General features: G+C 46.0%; 1 protein-coding gene and 1 long non-coding RNA gene across 3 annotated transcripts in view; one reads left to right on the top strand and one right to left on the bottom strand.

The window, feature by feature from the left end:
* Nucleotides 1–219: 219 nt before the first annotated feature.
* On the bottom strand, nt 220–10,139 carry LOC103351969 (uncharacterized). Its single transcript, XR_519556.5, has 5 exons — nt 9,643–10,139; nt 9,370–9,491; nt 7,013–7,176; nt 1,247–1,557; nt 220–600 (listed from the first exon to the last, which is right to left on the bottom strand). It is a non-coding gene; the product is annotated as an uncharacterized LOC103351969 (long non-coding RNA).
* Nucleotides 10,140–10,248: 109 nt separating this feature from the next.
* ZDHHC9 (zDHHC palmitoyltransferase 9) overlaps nt 10,249–13,215 on the top strand; it is a 39,176-nt gene continuing 36,209 nt past the window's right edge. The window contains exons 1-2 of one of the 2 annotated variants that reach the window (XM_089323966.1): nt 10,249–10,487; nt 12,093–12,395. In XM_089323966.1, the coding sequence (XP_089180092.1) occupies nt 12,229–12,395 (167 nt within the window). In that variant the 5' untranslated portion in view covers nt 10,249–10,487; nt 12,093–12,228. Of the gene's footprint in view, nt 10,488–12,092; nt 12,396–13,215 lie in introns of those variants that run through there. The other variant, XM_008273178.5, reaches the window with a different exon arrangement.

Below are 13,215 nucleotides of genomic sequence, written 5' to 3'. Positions count from 1 at the left end.
TACATTATATTCTTCTCACAAGTTAACTCTATTTGCTAAACAGCCATAACTTTCCTTAATAGCTTGCTATGGATTGATCATCCACACATTTACGTAAAATAGGGTTCCTCAACCTTGTACTTATTGACATTCGGGTTGAATCATTCCTTGTTCCAGGAAGCTAGCTGTCCTGTACGTTGTAAGATGATTAACATCATCATTTAAAAAAAAAAAACAAGATTTATTTTTTATTTTTTTTATTTGAGAGGCAGAGTTACAGAGAGTGAGGGAGAGAGAGAGAGAGAGCTTCTGTGTGCTGGTTCATTCCCTAAATGGCTGCAAAGGCCAGAGCTGAGTCAGGCCAAAGCCAGGAGCCAAGAGCTTCATTTGGGTCTCCCACGTGGGTGCAGGGACCCAAGGACTTGGGCCATTTTCTGCTGTTTTCCCAGGCCCTAGCAGAGAGCTGGATTGGAAGTGGAGCAGCTGGGACTCGAACCAGCGCCCATATGGAATTCTGGCACTGCAGGCAGCAGCTTCACTCACCACAGCACAGCATTGACCCCAGCAGCATCCTTGATGCCAGTAGCATTCCCTCTGAGTTGTGACGACCAAAAATGTCCCCTGGGGAGAGAGGAGCAAAATCCCCCTCATGGAGAATCACTCATGCCAATCCTCATAAACCTATGATTATTTTTGTTCTGTAAAATCCCTATTTAAAAATTAGAATTTTAAAATGTTTATCAAAGTATATATTCATGACAATAAAAATTATATAGTGCCAAACAACTTATTTGTAATGAAAAGCTAGTCTCCTGCCCACTCCCCCCAGCTATAGTCCCATTCCCTAAGGACTTGGGCCATCTTCTACTGCTTTCCCAGGCCATAGAAGAGAGCTGGATCAGAAGTGGAGCAACCGGGACTAGAACTGGCACCCATATGGGATGCCAGCACTGCAGGCAGTGGTTTTACCCACAAGGCCACAGCACTGGCCCCAGGATTACCACTTTTAACTCTTTCTGGTTTGGGCTTTTCTATCTATTCCTGACATATTCATTCACCTTGTTATTCATTCATTTAAGTAAACTATTGAGCACTGTGTGTATTGGTTAGAGCTGCCATAACAAAATATCACATATTGAGTGGCTTAAACAGCAGGAATTGTTTTCTCACAATTCTGGAGGCTAGAAGTTCAAGATCAAGATGCTGCAGGGTTGATTTCCTCTTAGGGATGTTCAGGTAAGTGTCTGTTTTGGGTCTTTCTCCTTACCTTGCAAATGGACACTCTCTTATTGCCTCTTCCCATGATTGTCCCTCTGTGCACATGCATTCCTAGTGTCTCTTCCTCTTCTTCTTAGGATGTCAGTCATATTGGAGTAGGGCCCCACTGTGGCATCATTTTAATTTAACCACTTGAGTAAAGACCTTGTCTTCAAATATAGTTACATTCTACTGAGGGTTGGGGCTTCAGCATGAGTTTTGGAGGATGCTTGAAAAGTACCTACTGCTGTGGGCCAGTCACTGTTTTGAGCACGGAGATAAGCACAGGTAGATAATCTCTGCTCTGGTAGAGTTTGCATACTAGTGGGGAAGAACAACAATAAACAGGTAATTCAAATATGCACGTAGTATGCTAAAGGACAGTAAATGCTATGGAAAAAGATCAAGGAAGTGAGATAGGAGTTTGGAGGTGGGGAAGCTGCAGTTTTCTCAGATAGGTAAAGCCAAGGAAAGTGCTCAGAGAAGTGGACATCTGAGTAAGAACTTGAAGGAGGTGATAAAGCAAGCCATGCAAATATTGGGAAAAGATAATTCTAGGCAGAAAGAACAGTCGGTGGCAAGGTCCTGAAGTGGAAACATGCACAGTTTGTTCAAGGAATAGCAAGGAAGCCTGGTGCTGGTGCAAAATGAACAAGGACGCATAACAGGTGTTGGAGATTGTGAAGCAGCTGATTATGTAAGGCCTGGTAAATCATTGCAATGACTTTGGCTTTTGTTGTGAGTGATCTGGGAAGCCACTGGACAACCCATGGGTGACAAGGTCTGAGTCAAGTTTTAAAAGAATCTCTCGAGCTAGTGTGTTAAGAATAGACTGGAAGGGGCAAGAGTGAAAGCAGGGAGACCAATAAGAGGGATATGGCAGTAATGTATTTTCTTGAAATCCCTTTTAGGCTTTACCAGCTTTAGACATCTCGTATTGACTTCCTGCTCTGATGGATGGGGATTCAGCTCACTTACACTACAGCTCCAACTTCTCCTCCTAATACATCACTATTTTTAGTTCCTCTGTTTAGCTCTTCTCCCCACAAACAGTCCTTCTAATGTGGACCTTTTAGCTAGCATGTGCTTTTGGTTATCTCTGTGCCTCTGTATGATACACATACACCTCTCATTTTTGTTCATTTATAGATAATATCTTTGGATTCTACACTTTTCTAAAATTAGAATGTTAAGGCTTCTATTCACCCTCCCACCTCCTGTAATTCTACTTTCTAACTTCTGTAAACTACCCTTTTACATTAAGTTTGTTAACATTTACTTTATACTTTGTAATCATAATTGAGTTTCCTGTGCTTTGTCTCTGGGTTGGACTCCAAAAGCTGAAAACCAATAAAGGCAGTGTTCATATTTTTATGATTACATATATCTTTTTCAGTGCAAAGCCAAGGGTTGTGCCTTGATAGCATTTTCTTCTCTATAGTTCCAATGTCACAACTTCTATCAGTTACTCTATATCATTCCATGTTCTAGTTACCTTCATTATTGGAAAATGACATTTTGGGACAATATTGTATATTTGTTGAATTTCTGATTGCCTTTTTTATTGCTTTGGGTAGACTAAATATATGCCTTTTTCACCATTTCACTACTACCATCCAGTTTCTTTCTCATTTCAGTCTATTTCTCAGAGTAAATTCTATTCTTGAAGCCTGCTTCCTGTGTTAATCCAAAGCAGTTCTTCACATTTGACCCATGGACTTCTTGTATAGGTTTTGTTTTTCTGTTTTTGTTGTCCCCCACCTTTTGTTTGCTTCTTGCATTCTGTGCCTTTATTGTGTCCTCAATGTTTCTAACCCTTAATTATACCATTTCTTGCCAATTTCCCTTTCTCCTGCATTTCTCCTTCTGTGTTCTCTATGACTTTTTTTTTTTGCACTGATTGGCTCCCTAATTTGGCCTTAATCTTTGTGTGTTCAGTCAATATCCTTCCTTCTAATTTCTATCTTCCATAAATTTTTGAAATTTATTATCATCTGATATCTCTCTTCTCTTCTTTGATATGGACTTATGCTTTTTCAATGACTGTACTATAATTCCAATAGTGTCTTAGGAAGGAGGAGAGATAGATGCATGCAGTCATTCTGCTATATTTAACAAGAGGTACACAACCTTATAACAATTGTTTAAATCTTTATTTTTTAAGCCCTAAAATTAATACATGCCTCCTATAACTAATTCAGACATTAAAGAAGTACATAAAGTAAAACCTAAAGGTTTTCTCACTAGTGTTAAACCCCAGAGGTAACCTCTTGATGAATATCCTTCTAGATTTTTAAAGTAAAATCATACACATAAGCACACAATTATTTTACTTACAAAAGTGGGATATTATTAATCTTTAGAAAATAGCTTTTTAAATTTAATGCATACTGGGGACATTTGCATGTCAGCACATAGCCATTTAATTTTTTAAGAATAAGGGTGGGAGTTGTGATACAGTAGGTTAAGCTTCTACTTGAGACACCAGCATTCCACATCAAAGTGCCTAGTTTGAGTCCCAGCTACTCCGTAGTTCCAATCCAGTTTCCTGCTAATGTGTCTGGGAGACAATGGATAATGGCTCAAATACTTGGGGCCCTGTCATCCACATAGGAGACCCAGATAGAATTCCTGGCTCCTGACTCCTGGCTTCAGTCTGGACTAGCCCTGGTTGTTGTGGGCATTTGGGGAGTGAGCCAGTGGACAGAAGATCTCTCTATATTTCTGAGTCTCTTCCTCTCTGTCATTCTGTCTTTCATATAAATAAATACATTTTAACACATTTAATAAATACATTTATTAGGGCTGTCATTGTGGTGTGGCAGGTAAAGCTGCCACCTGTGACACCAGCATCCCATATAAGCACCAGTTTGAATCCTGGCTGCTCCACTTTCAATCAAGCTCCCTGCTAATGGCCTGGGAAAGGCAGTAGAAGATGGCCCAGGTGTTTGGACCCCTGCCACCCACATGGGAGACCTGGAAGAAGCTCCTGGCTTCTGGCTTTGGCCTCTCTAGTTCTGGCCACTGTAGCCATCTGGGGAATGAGCCAGTAAATAGAAGATCTCTCTCTGTGTGTCTCACTCTTGTTCTCTCAATCTCTGTAACTGTGACTTTCAAATGAATAATTTTTTTTAAAAAAGGGGGATTTATTTATTCATTCTTTTTTATTTGAAAGGCAGAGAAAAAGAAAGAGAGAAATAAAAGAGACAGAAACAAAGAGATCTCCCATCCACTGGTTCACTCCCAAATTTCTGCAACAGCTAGGCCTAGGCCAGGCCAAAGTCAAGAGCCTGGAACTCCATCTAGATCTCCAACATGGATAGCAGAGATCCAAGTACTTGAGCTGTCACCTATTGCCTTCCAGGGTGTCCACTGGCAGGAATCTGGAATTGAAAGTGGAGCTGGGACTTCAACCCAGGCACTCTGATTTGAATGCAGGCTTCACAAGTATCATCAAATGCCCACCCCAAAATATATGTTTCATGTAAAATTTTTATTGAAATATATATACACACACAGAAAGACAAATGTCTATTATTTTCTGTAGGTATATCTAAATTTTTTTAAAGATTTATTTATTTACTTGAGAGGTAGAGTTATAGAAAGAGGGAGAGACAGAGAGAAAGGTCTTGTATCCACTGGTTTATTCCCCAAATGGTCTCAATGGCTAGAGCTGGGCCAATCCAAAGCCAGCAGCCAGGAGCTTGTTCCAGGTCTCCCACGTAGATGCAGGGGCCCAAGCACTTGGACCATCTTCTGTCGCTTTCTCTGACCATGGCAGAGAGCTGGACTGGAAGAGGAACAGCTGGAATATGAACTTGTACCTATATGGGATGCCAGCACCATAGGCAGAGGCTAAGCTCACTATGCCTGCTTGGGCCATCCTCCTCTGCTTTCCCAGGTGCATTAGCAGGGACCTGGATCAGAAGTGGAACAGCCAAGACTCTAACTGGCACCCATATAAGATGCTGGCGCTGCAGGCCAGGGCTTTAACCTGCTGCACCACAGTGCCAGCCCCCTCTTTGCTAATCCTTGGCATTACAAACAATGCTATAGAGAAATATTGAACCTATATCTTTGAACATTTGTGTTTGTATTTCTATATAGAAGCAAGATTATTGGGCCAATGGTTATGTAGCAAAAATATGTTAAGAGCTACTGCCACATAGCCCTACTAAGAAATTTTATCAATTTACTCTTCTACCAAGAGTATTTGAGGGGGTACAATCTTTTGAGGGAAGTCTTCCTTAAGAGTGGGAGACTGTTGTACATTGTTGAGAATTTGCCTCTGCAATAATTTGTGTTTTTCTTTAATGATTTCATAGATGTTGGTCTTTTCTCCCTTAGAATGCTTTTTTTTCTTAGAGGCTGGGATCATGTTATATATTTCTTTGGTATTTCCCACAGTGCCTAGTACAGGCTGGACAAACTGTGGATGTTCAACACATACTTAATGATTGACTGATAAACCTGTTAATATTTTTGGGCTACACAGTCTCTTATGTCAGCTCGTGGAATGAGAGGACTGGGCAGAGTCAAATACTAGGGATGAGCCAAGTCAGGATCAGATGCTGTCACCTGAACATCATGTTTAGACCATAATCTGGGAATCTAATTTGAGTAAAGCACTTAGTACAATCCCTGCTACAGAAGGCATCTTCGGTAAATGGTGTCCACTGCTGTTATTATGAATCTTGTTTAATGAGAGGGTAGTCTCAGGGTTAGGGTTGCAGGTTCAAGCATAGCACCTGAAATCATGCCACGTGGATTCAGAAACCCACAGTCTAGAGATGAAACCAAATGGGGACCCAGCAGGGGCAGCCAGCTATCAGAGGCAGAAACAGAGGCTCAGTTTTGAGCAGTTCCGTGGCATTGTGGGGAACACTTTTCCTGCCACCCCAGGTGGTCTTTATTGTGCTTTCTGTATGGTTGACTTTCATGCATGCAACATCTTAAAGGTGCTTCACACTTTCTGAGATGAGCTACCAATCCCAACCCAGTGCTTGGAACACAGGCGGTGCTTAACGAAAGCCACTGCTTCTGTCTCTCACTGTTGAAACAGACAACGTGGCGGCAGTGTGGAGGATTCACAAGGCAAGAGAGTGCTGCAGAACAGGCACTTGATTAGATCAAGATTATTGCCTATGCTTTTTCTAACCAGGGGAAAGCGTGGTGAATGACAAGTTTACACAAGCTACTAAATAGCACAGCCAGGACTTGAACCTAGGTCTGCCTGCACATCAGGCTTGTGTGCTTTTCACGGTATGTGCCATCCTGGTTCTTCTATGTCAATGACACCAGCCCAGGCCTCAGGCAAACAGATGTTGTTAAAGAATACTAGCTGGCTATGTGTGGGCAGGCAGGTGCGTGGTTTCTTTGCTCATCCATTCTACAAATATATACTGTATTTATTTATAGCTGCAAAGTAAGGCAAACCTACAAGTCAACTAGGTGGGGCAGGAAAGAACATAGGCATGGTGGGAGGCAAGGAGACTTGGGCAGGTGGAGGAGCCATCATTAGCTGGAATGCAGGCTGAGGGCTTGATGTTCTGCATGTCTGTTCTTGGATGCAGTACTGAATGGGTCTCTAGGTGACTGTAAAAGAGATTTGCTGGATCAAGCTCCAGCCTAGTGATGGCACTTAAAAATATATATATATATATTTTATTTCAAAGGAAGAGTTACAGAGAGAGAGAGAGAGAGAGGGCGAGACAGAGAGAGGGGGAGAGAGAGAGAGAGAGAGAGAGAGAGAGAGAGAGAGAGATCTTCCACCTACTGGTTCACTCCTGAAATGGCTGCAATGGCTGGGGCTGGGCCGGGCTGAAGCCAGGAGCTGGGAACTTCGTCCACATCTTCAACGTGGGTGCAGGGGTCCAAGTACTTGGGCCATCTTCCTCTGCTTTCCGAGGGAGCTGCCTTCCTCTCCACACTAGCAGGGAGCTGGATCAGAAATGGAGTGGTTGGGACATGAACCTGCACCCATATGGGATGCTGGTGTTGCAGGTGGCAGCTTTACCTGTAATGCCACAACTACAGCCTCCTGAAAGACTGTATCTTTTTTTAAAATGATTTATTTATTTATTTATTTGAAAGTCAGAGTTACAGAGAGAGAAGGAGAGATACAGAGAGATCTTTCATCGGCTGGTTCACTTTCCAGAAGGCTGCAATAGCTGGCGCTGGGCTAGGCTAAAGCCAGGAGCCAGGAGCTTCTTCCAGGTTTCCTATGTGGGTAGTAGGTGCGCAAGCACTTAGGCCATCTTCCACTGCTTTTCCCAGGTCATTAGCAGGGAGCTAGATTGGAAGTGGAGTAGCTGGAACACGAACCAGTGCCTACATGGGATGCCAGGGTGGCTTTACTCACTATGCCACAACACCAGGCACCTGGGAGACTAGTCTTTTTTTTTTTAAAGGTAGAGTGGACAGTGAGAGAGAGAGAGACAGAGAGAAAGGTCTTCCTTTACCGTTGGTTCACCCTCCAGTGGCCGCTGTGGCCGGCACACCACGCTGATCCGAAGCCAGGAGCCAGGTGCTTCTCCTGGTCTCCCATGGGGTACAGGGCCCAAGCACTTGGGCCATCCTCCACTGCACTCCCAGCCCACAGCAGAGAGCTGGCCTGGAAGAGGAGCAACTGGGACAGAATCCGGCGCCCCGATCAGACCGGGGGTGCCGCAGACGGAGGATTAGCCTATTGAGCCATGGAGACTAGTCTTAATTCTAGTGGTGTTTGAAGAGCTCATCACATGACTGTAACTCCCCTTCAAATAAATAAATGTTTTTTTTTTTTATTTTTGACAGGCAGAGTGGACAGTGAGAGAGATAGACAGAGAGAAAGATAGACAGAGAGAAAGGTCTTCCTTTTACCGTTGGTTCACCCTCCAATGGCCGCTGCGGCCGGTGCACTGCGCTGATCCGAAGGCAGGAGCCAGGTGCTTCTCCTGGTCTCCCATGGGGTGCAGGGCCCAAGCACTTGGGCCATCCTCCACTGCACTCCCGGGCCATAGCTGAGAGCTGGCCTGGAAGAGGGGCAACCGGGACAGAATCTGGCACCCCAACCGGGACTAGAACCCGGTGTGCTGGTGCCGCTAGGTGGAGGATTAGCCTAGTGAGCTGTGGCGCCGGCCGAATAAATAAATGTTTTTTAAAAAGATTTTAAGGATTACATAAAATTATGTAATTACCTAGAAGGAAGTGCTATGGAATATTGGTTCCTATAAATTTTCCTTATTTTTCTTTTAGTGGTGAGCACGAGTAATACTAAATTGTAATAAAATAAACCTGACTGACATAGCCACTTAATCCTAGAGGGAATGTGACCCAGAGCAGGGAGGGGCAGCAGTAAGGAATGTGTTGCTATGACACATCCATTCCAGGACTCCCCAGGCTTCACCTGCACCTGAGCTATGGGCAAAGTATGTTTGGGTGCTGCAGAGGCCTATTTGTGACTCCTCTCTAGTCAGAAGGATGGCAGCTGGGGTGACTATGCTATTCCTAAGAGCATGTGATACACACACAGGCTTGGGAATCCAGAGAGCCGATGAGGCTAAGGAAGTCCCTCTCCCGTCACTCCAAGTATGTGTAATACCGACACCTTCCACACCTCAGAGAATACAACTGGAGGCAATGGAACAGGTCATACACTTCATAAGGAATAAACTCATGGTTACAATGAGCATGAGTACTAAGGAATAATAGAAGGTTTATAGAGATATACTTTCCTCTACAAATTAATTATCATGCATCTGTCTCGTCAGAGAATTACCCGTGTTTTTTAATCCGTTAAAATTTTTATTGAAGGATGCTATGAAAGTGTCAAATGTGATTATCATTATGTAGATTTCAGTTTCATTTCATGATGGACCCAAATACTGTAAAGGAGAAATAGTTCTGGACCTTGTATGTGGCCCTTCAACCAACAAAAACTGCCTCAGGAAGAGCTTTGGAAGTCTCTTCTGTACGAATCCCAAATGCCCTCACCCTAAAGAAACTTGTATGGAGCTCAGGAAAACCTAGGCTGGTGAGGTGGGCTCGCATCCCCAATGGTGTGGCGGGTAGGAAGAGGCCACTTTCAGTCTCTTCTCGTATTTCCTTACATTTGAGAGGCAAGAGCTATACCAGTGGGAACAGATCTTGTACCTCGGAAAGTCCACTTATAGGAGAGTGCTGTTGTCCTCCACCATTTTCCTCCTTCCAATCTCAAGGCTTCCCAAGGTTGAGACTCTTCTTGGATCAGTAGCAATGGCTCGTGCCAGCAGTGACTGCAGAGGTGTGGCAGAAGGAAGGAATTAGTCTGGTTGGTGGGTGGAAATTCTGCAGTGAATTCCCCCCCCCCTTTAATTATCATAAACTCTCCAAATCGAATAGAGATTGATTGCCAAGCTTCTTGACAATCTTTACTTCATTACCTACCTGAGAGAATTGACGTTTCTCTCTCTTAATACCAATTATTTGTTTTTGGCACTGAGAAACTCTTCTGTGTTCTTGGGGACAGTTACCCTTTCAACTTCCCTTTTCTGTTTGTTTTGTTCTGAAAGCCTTACAGATGGAGGCCAGGGTGTCGGGGAGCGAGGTGGGGTCCTTGGCTACTGAATGGAACTTGGGAGGCAGAGAAACTGTCTTGACGCCGCTGAAGGGTAAAATCCGGAGTTAACGGTTGATTTGAATGCAAGAGGGCTGGAGAGGCCCAGGGCGGACCCGGTTTGGGGGAGCACCCGGATCTTGAGCTAGCCTCGCTTCAGCATCTCACCGCGTGTGAGGGGGGAGGCTGGCCCCCGGCTCCTCCTTGTCCCGCCGGCACTAGCTTTCCCCTCTGTCTCTGCCTAACTATATCACTACAAGACAACACTTCACATACTGGTACTCCGACCCCAAAGAGAGGCTGGCAGTGGCTTGGCAGGTGGGCAAGTAGCAGAGAGATGGGTGGGGGAGTGGGCGGAGGCATCGTCGAGTGGCGTTCAGAGTTGCCAATGGTAGTTCGGGGCAGGGGCGGTAGGGGCGGAGGCGCCGAGGCCGAGCAGCCAATGGGGCGCGAGCCACTACTGGAGCGACCTGGTGACGTGAGGAGCGTTCCATTTGGCCAGCGGTGGGCGGTTGCCACAGCTGGTTTAGGGCCCCGACTGTTGGGCCCCTTGTCAGGAGGAGGCAGTCTCCCGGCTGGGGAGAAGTCCCTGCCACCTCCGGCGGCGGACGCGGTCCCCTGGGACTGCTCACTTCCTGCCCTCAGCGGCTGGCCGAGTTCGGTCTCCTGGGTTCAGGTAACGAGGGGTGGAGGCTGGGGTCTCCTGGGCTCGGCTGCATGGTGGGTTGCCTCCCCTTCGGCAGCGCCGGGACGCAGAGGCGCCGGCACCGCCCTTCTCAACTCGGCAGCCGCCGAGCCCCTGGCCCCGGGGTGACTACACGTGGCGGGGCGTGTGTGAGTGTGTACGAGCGTGTGGATGCGTGTGCGTGTGGACGGGCGCGCGTCCCGACCTGCCTGGGGCGGTGGTCCGCTGCGTGGCGGAGGCAGGGCGGGCCTCCCGAGGCCGCGCCCGCGGCCTGGCGGCGGACTTGGGCCTCGGGGCCCCGGCTGGTGGGCCGGTCGCTGCTTCCCGGCGGATCTGATCTTTGTTCTCTCGGGCCGGGTTCCCCTTCCTGGTCGCTCTTCTCCCGGTGGGCCAGTTTATCAGAAGGAGATTGTTTTCCAGGTTAGTTTTACACAAAGGAAGTGTCTTCTGCACCCCTGGTGCCTCCTCCCCTTTCTCAAGCCTTCTCTCTTCTCCTTTCTCCCGCTCGGCTCCCGGTCGCTCTTTGGACCCTTGCCCTCTCCAGACCGGGAATGGTCTCCAGTTGATCGGGCTGCAGGCTTCCGCCTCGTTCTTGCCAGCGTGGGGCATGTGGTATCAGTAAATAGAGGCCACACGGCACCACACCTGAGAGCGGAGGGTGGCAGTGACTGAGAAAGGCTAGGCCTGGGAATTCAGGATGCTGAGTGGAGATGGCACTTAGGAAATGTCCCAGAAAGCGCCCTTAACGACTTTTCTTAGCTGCTGTCCTCCCCCCGCCCCCACTTGCCCCCTAAATACCCATCATCAAACGCCACCCATTCCAGAATATCTGTGCTTAAGTCAGCCTTTCACCTTTGGCTGTGTGATGTGGTTTCATTAAGATTCCCACAAATGTTAGATTAGACCAGCGCAATTGTTTCATTTCCTGGACTCAGGAAGTTACTGAGGGGTTCATTAGGGGAAATCTGTTTCGTGTAAATACAATGCTTGTGTGTGCACAGTGTGTCCAGAACCTCCCAGCCTGGCCAGAGGCTGGCTTGTTCCCTGGTGTGATTCATATTTGAGTGGCAAATTGAAGAAAGAAGGTGAAGAAGTGGAGGAGGGGAGGGAACGGCTCCTTAAGGACAGCAATTCTACTATTATTTTCACAGTCCTCATAAAGAAGATTGGAGAACATTGTGGTATAGTGGACAGTGCCCTGGTCAGCAGACATATTTTCTTGTCTCAGCTGTGCTGCTGTGTGACCCTAGATAAGTTAATTCCTCTCTCTGGTCCTCAGTTTGTTTATAAAACAAAATAATTGGGCTGTCACCAATAAGATCTCTTCTAGTTCTGAGGTTTTTTGATTATCAAATCATCAGTATTAGATTGGAAGCACAGAGGTTTATTTAAGAAGAAATACCAGCCCCCGTTGTTTTTTGGGGAACCTTTAATCACTTCTCCTTTTAGAGGCCAAACAGATTAGAAATAAACTTTTCCCACTTCCCCATCCCCGTGCCTTCAGGTAGTGTTCATGTTTCTGGGAGAGGAGGGTTTAAATATATTTTCTTATTCCTGCTTCATTTTTGGTTTTTGTTTATGTGCTTTTTTTCTTAGGAGTAGAAACTGGACTTTCGATGATGCTTGACCGAGCAGCAGCAATTGCAAACAACGTGATTTCAACGCTGGGCCCAGCCTCTGTTTCTTCTCTTGTGTAAATCACACAGCCCGTTTGGGACCGGGAATCCCAATCATGTCTGTGATGGTGGTGAGAAAGAAGGTGACACGGAAGTGGGAGAAACTCCCGGGCAGGAATACCTTCTGCTGCGATGGCCGTGTCATGATGGCCCGGCAAAAGGGCATCTTCTACTTGACCCTCTTCCTCATCCTGGGGACGTGTACACTCTTCTTCGCCTTTGAGTGAGTTTCCGTTGCGTAGAGCTGCCTGATTAGGGTTACTTTGGATTCAGGGGGTAAACCTGCTTTCTGGGAAGTTTGTGGCTAGTCCTTAGATGACTTTTACTGTCTTCTTGAGCAATCTCTATAGATCACATCAACTAAATTCATTGCTTGGTGGTTATAGCAGAGTATGTGCTTCCCAAAGAAACAAACAAACAAACAAACAAAAAAACACAAGACCTTCCATGCCAATTTTACAGCACCAATTTGGGGCTACCCCTGAAAAACTTGGGGGATGAGAGGTGGCTGTCTTAATTATTCACTTCCCCATTTCAGTCTTTGCCTTAGGAGCATCGTGACATATTGCCCCCTGTCCACCCATCCTAAGCCTAGGGGCACCCCTCATTGTTACAACACCACCCAGCAACACTCACCTATTCTGTTATTTTGAGTCTTATTTCCCTAGAGCTCAGCCTCACCTGGCTGTTAAATTGAAAAGCCAACTGCATTGAGAACCTGCAGATTGCTTCCAGCTGTATCACAAGTTAGCTGCATGCATGGCACATGTGTGCTTATTAAAAATGAGTTGCTCTTTCTTTCCCTCGAAGTCATTCAACATAAACAACTCTCTGTTCTGTGTATGCCTGATACCAGCCTTGAAGTTATTTTTTTCTGTGATGTAATACTAGCTAGTACTAGTGCAGCTGTTTGAAGTCTGTGTAGGCCACTGCTCCAGGGAGGTGGCCAGTTGGATTCTAGGGCACTGTGGCACGACTACTGGGTGTGCTGAGAATGCTCTACACTCTAGGGATGGGAGCAGTGCTAATTGTTTTGGGATTAC

The sequence above is a fragment of the Oryctolagus cuniculus genome, chromosome X (genome assembly GCF_051225735.1).
Source record: "Oryctolagus cuniculus isolate XC-2025 breed Fujian yellow rabbit chromosome X, ASM5122573v1, whole genome shotgun sequence".
Lineage (NCBI taxonomy): Eukaryota > Metazoa > Chordata > Mammalia > Lagomorpha > Leporidae > Oryctolagus > Oryctolagus cuniculus.
Note: the sequence above shows the minus strand (reverse complement) of the source record. Positions and strands in the feature narration are given on the sequence as shown.